This window comes from Squalius cephalus (genome assembly GCF_949319135.1).
Source record: "Squalius cephalus genome assembly, chromosome: 3".
NCBI lineage: Eukaryota > Metazoa > Chordata > Actinopteri > Cypriniformes > Leuciscidae > Squalius > Squalius cephalus.
Genome location: NC_137124.1, coordinates 17,127,795 through 17,133,082, shown reverse-complemented (window position 1 = coordinate 17,133,082; position 5,288 = coordinate 17,127,795). Strand labels below are relative to the sequence as shown.

At 40.4% G+C, this 5,288-nt stretch overlaps 1 protein-coding gene across 1 annotated transcript; it reads left to right on the top strand.

The window, feature by feature from the left end:
- Positions 1–4,395, top strand: cmtr2 (cap methyltransferase 2). The gene is made up of 2 exons (XM_079867132.1): positions 1–120; positions 1,619–4,395. Exon 2 carries the CDS (start codon positions 1,650–1,652, stop codon positions 3,876–3,878), a length of 2,229 nt encoding a protein of 742 aa, XP_079723258.1. The 5' UTR covers positions 1–120; positions 1,619–1,649; the 3' UTR covers positions 3,879–4,395.
- The last annotated feature ends 893 nt before the right edge of the window (positions 4,396–5,288 follow it).

The window sequence follows — 5,288 nt, the reverse complement described above, 5'->3', positions numbered from 1 at the left end:
AGACAAAAATCTGTACTCTGTCTAAAAGTCACTCCCCCTCCTGTCACAACCGAGCTTGTAAGCGAGTGTCGCACTGCATAACACTGAGCCATGCACGAGGAAGCGAGAAACCGTACTGAGGTCGGTAAGCACAAGCAGATCTCATTCTGTTAGTATCTTGACATCGAATTCTGGTAAACGTTAACGCAAAAAAGCAAGATACTAAAATCAACTTCGTTTTTAGTGATCCAGTTCAATTTAGCAGGCCGTAATCGACACATCGTATTTTCCTGCAAATCTTCCCTAAACTAGCCACACACTCCCATTGCAATGATAGCGTAAATCTGTCAGCTCTGTCGGATATTCGGTTGATATTAAGAAGCGGTTAATAAAATAACATTGTAAAAATCATAAATTAAATTCCAATTTTTGGACGAAGCTTGAATTTACCTCTCTTAGATAATGTAGCCTCGTTAGCTTATTTGCTAGCTAGCCAGACAGTGAGATGCAATCCACGATCCTTAGAAATTAAAACACTGGGGTTTTACGCTGTTTTCTCCCTATTGTGTCATCGACACAACGTTTGGTGGTCTATAAAAACACAGAGCAAATCATAAGCTTCTTTTAATACAAGGAAATTGCATCACTGGAAATAAATAGTTGACAACTTAGGCTAGTTGACATGAAATACTTTTGGAAAGTTGTGTGACAGGTTACTCCACCTAAAACCATTTTAAACAGCATTTGGCTAATTGTTTTTTATTATTGTATGCAGCTTTTGTAACCAGTATTTATTGAGAGACTATGATATAATGTGCCATTTTAATTAATGTTAAAATACATTTCTCACACTGCAGGACCATTAAAATGAGACCGTGCACAAAAAGTGTTTTAAAAAGGTGACAAAACTAGAAAGGTTGAGTAGTTGCAGGACCTAACTTTACATTTTCATGTAACCCTAAATCTAATCAACTACCCAAATATCAATTTTATAGAGAATTGTAATAAAACATTATTCTAGATATAGCCTAACATAAAACAACAACATAATTATTCAGTGAATCTCAATAAGTAATTTTGATGGAGCATATCAGACAGATAATATGTTGTTTGACCCATTGCCTGCGGGTTTTGCATTGGCACGTGCACTTTATAAATAAATAAATAAATGTGAGCATGCCTGCAGAATAGCAATTGTGAGACAACAGTGAGTCTCAGTGTCATATTTAAGCATATAAAGCTTAGGATTGTTTGTAGGAACTCCCTAGAAACATTTCAGCAGTTACTGGTATTACAATTAAATGGATATTTACCCCAAGAATTAAAATTTGTCATTTTACTGCTGTCATTTCAACCCTGTATTTTGTTCTGTGGAACGTACAATACATTTTTAGAAATGTTTCATGCAATGGTAACCAAACCATTTTAACATTGACTTCCAGCATTTTTCAAAATATGTTATTTGGTTGACAATCATACAGGTTTGGAAAGACATGACGATGAGTAAATGATGACAGAATTTCCTCTTTTTTTTTGAGCTATCCCTTTAAACTATTCATATTCTGCCATGTTATAGTGCTAATGAAAATCTTGATTGATTGTTTTTGTCTTTTACAGTTTTTTTTTTTTTTTTTTTTAGTGATTGATGTCACCGAACATAGCTTTGAAAGATGAACCGGGGCCGGGGAGGGAGAAAAAGAACAGCACCAGAAAAATCAAATGCCCTTGAAACTTGTGACGAGGAAATATGTGCTGAGGTTCACCAGCTCTTCAACAAGGTCAGAGGTTATGTTCCCCCTGCTGGAGGAGAATGGACGTTGCCTGACCCAAGTTTGGTGCTCTGTGATCCTTATGCAAGTCACCCACCTTTGCAGGCTCTGAAGAGATCACTAAATGAAGTGAAGAATCAACTCAGCGATAAAGACCTGTCAGTATGGCACCAGCATACTTGTTTCACCAACCGAGCAGGCACTGTTACAGCCCACCTTCGCTCCACAACCAACGCAGAGCTATGCACGCAGGCTTGGGCCAAGTTCTATGAGATCCTAGGCACTTTTAAACTTCTTCCTGACAATGCGTTGAAGAGTGGCGAGTTGAACTCCATACACTTGTGTGAAGCCCCTGGTGCCTTCATATCAGCTCTGAATCACTTCCTCAAGACGAGTGGCCTACACTGCGACTGGAACTGGGTTGCTAACACTTTAAATCCATACTACGAAGCCAACGGACGTGGCTGCACTATTACAGATGACAGACTGATAGCACACACTCTGCCTTGGTGGTTCTTTGGATCCGACAACACGGGCGACATAATGCTTCAGAAGCATCTGCTGGAACTGCCAAGATTTGTGAGCAATATGCACAGTGTTGATTTGGTTACAGCAGATGGAAGCTTTGACTGTCAGGGAGACCCAGGAGAGCAGGAGAGATTAGTTGCTCCACTACAATATTGCGAAGCCGTTTGTGCGCTGCTGCTGTTAGGAACCGGAGGCTCGTTTGTTCTGAAGATGTTCACACTATTTGAACACTCATCTGTCTGTCTGCTGTATCTCCTTGCATGCTGCTTCCGTTCCGTGAACGTCTTCAAGCCAGGCACAAGCAAGTCTGGAAATTCAGAACTGTATATAGTGTGCTTGGACTATCAGGCCAAAGAACAAATTCGACCATTGCTCTCAAAGATAATCCGTAATTACGGGCCAGACTTGTCGTCCACAGTGGCACTCTTTCCCCATCACTGCATTCCAGACTCATTTCTAAGTCAGCATGAAGAGATATGCACTTTTTTCCATGCACTGCAAGTTAACACAATCCAGGAGAACCTCAGGCTTTTTGTACACATGAGCGTAGAACAGCGCAGGCAATTGGAGCAGCTCAGGGAATATGCAGCAGATTTTTATACAAAACGTTTCAATGTTCACTACCTTCCTCGGAAAAGCTGGGTTTGTCGTGGTGGTGTGGCCAGATGGGTAAAACACTGTGAGAGGAAGCAAATGGGATCTTTCAATCAGCGCAAGGAGATGGAACTTCAGGGATGGAAGCAGCGCCTTGCTCAAGGAAATTATGGGGAATTATTAGAGAAGCATCTTGCGGGTAAAGAAGGATGTGAGATTGTACTTAGTGGCCCATTGGATGAGTGCGATTTGGGCTCCTGGTTTGCCCTTGAGGGAGCTGCCCTGCCCAAAGTCTGCAGTTCCACCTTCTGTGATCAAGAAATGCTAGACTTCCTGAATGAAGCTCTGGAAGAGAACCTGAGGGTCAAGACGGTGAGTCATTCTGACAGAGCCATGCCAATCTGCAACTCCTGCAGGATTGACTCCCCTGTAAGCATCTTATCTGAGATTTGCAGCCATCCGGATGTGACATCTTGTTTGGTGCTGGGAAGCCAGTCATGGTGTGATGGCACACTTGTAGGCATTCAATTCCAGCCAGAGTTTTTGCAAGGACCCTCCTGTTGTGATGGACAGGATTCCACGTTGCACGACGGACAACCAGACTATCAATTTGAGCTTCTGAACGCTGTGCTTTGTGCTTTGCAGAACCAGCGTCTCGGGTCAACCCTGGTGATTCCCTTGTGTTCGGCCTTAACACGGTTCACCTCCGGCCTAGTTTTCACACTCCACCTGTGCTTTCGTTACATTACATTCCGTTGCTTATCTGGTTGGCCTCCTGCTGCTCTTGTGTGTATGGGTTTCTCTCCACCTTCAGCCCTACCCCATCTGCTGGACTTTCTCAGGGACGTGATGGAGAACATGAAGAAAGTTAAACTTGAGCTGGGGAGGCAGGTTCTGCAGTTTGTACCTTTAGAGGAACTTCTCAGAGGGGAATTACCTCGTTTCCTGTCTTCCTTCAATTCTGCTGTCATCCGACAGCAGCTGCATGTGCTCATGCAGGTTGAATAGAGCACATAATGCTAGTCCTTATGGCTATATCCTCTGGGAGAACTTTTGAGTTAGACTATATTTGACTATACTCATGCCTGAGTTTACTTCAGTTAAAGTCGCAGCTTCAGTTTGTGTCGGTGCCACAGCGCATATTTAGGATGTATTGGTTATAATGGAACACAGAATACCCTTGTTTTATATATTTATACTGGGGAAAATCTTTCTTTAACCTTTAATATGCTGCATATGCAGGTCAGCGTGTTTATTTTAATATTTATGTTTCATTGCCTATTTCTTTTAAATAGTTGAAATTATATGAGTTGCCTTCATTAAGTTGTCTGTCCTGTCTGATTTATTAAAACGTTTTTCTTTAATGGACATATATGGAGTGTTTTCTTTAAAATATCTAGTTGGTAAGGCCCTAAATAGCAACTAACTGTTATCAAAATGTAAGGTTAAATGGGACTATATGCACATATTGGCTGGTATATACACTCTGGGGGGAAAAATAAAAAGGGCCAAGCCCAAAACGGCTAAAGACTATGCTTTTAATTATTTTAACCACAAATTATTCAGGAAATTAGCAACGTTTAAGCAAATACATTACTTAAAAAGCCATTGCTGTCTTATAAAAACATCAAAACGTTTTTGGCTGAATATGAAAAGTTGTGTGTGGGTTGCATGGTGATGCTCCAGAGCGGTGTCTTCGAAAATCTGCTGGGAAAAATAATAATAAATGCATCTACACCACAGTGAAGCATACAGGAAGAGACTGCTTTAGATGTTCATTTAATGCTTTGGAATACAAGAGAATATTGCAGAATGGCTTGCTTCCCACAAATGAAAAGTTGTTATCTAAAGAGGAATGATCAGATGTTATTTTTCAGCAAATTGCAAAGACAACCAAGAACGAGTCCATCAGGCTCATGTTTTGGCCTGGTCCTAATTTCCTGACCAGTGAGGTGTGATTTAAAATGGTTAAGACCAATATTTATAAGACCAAATATTTTTGGCTTGGCCAAATTTGTTTTTGTTTTGTTTTTGCCCAGGAGTGTATGGTTGAGAACATCATATATGTTTGGCACTTGTGTGTAATAAAACTTTATTGGCCCAAATAAGCCAGCAAGAATATATATATATTAGAATTTTGGACCATTTGCTTGAGAAGAAAATAACTGTCTGATACAAATAAATAATCAGACAGTGGTGCGCTGCTTACACATACATACAGTACGTAAGCAGTAGAAATCATTTACCAGCAGGGTCATATTCATTGCTTTATTGGGAACATTTGTAAGAGTATATTGGGGTTAAAAAATTGTTTTCGCTCCTAGTTTTATTGTCCTCACATAGAGTATAAAAAAATAAGTAGGGCTATTGATCTGGCCAGCACAAATTTTGGTATGGAGTTGCTCCTTTTTCTTAATA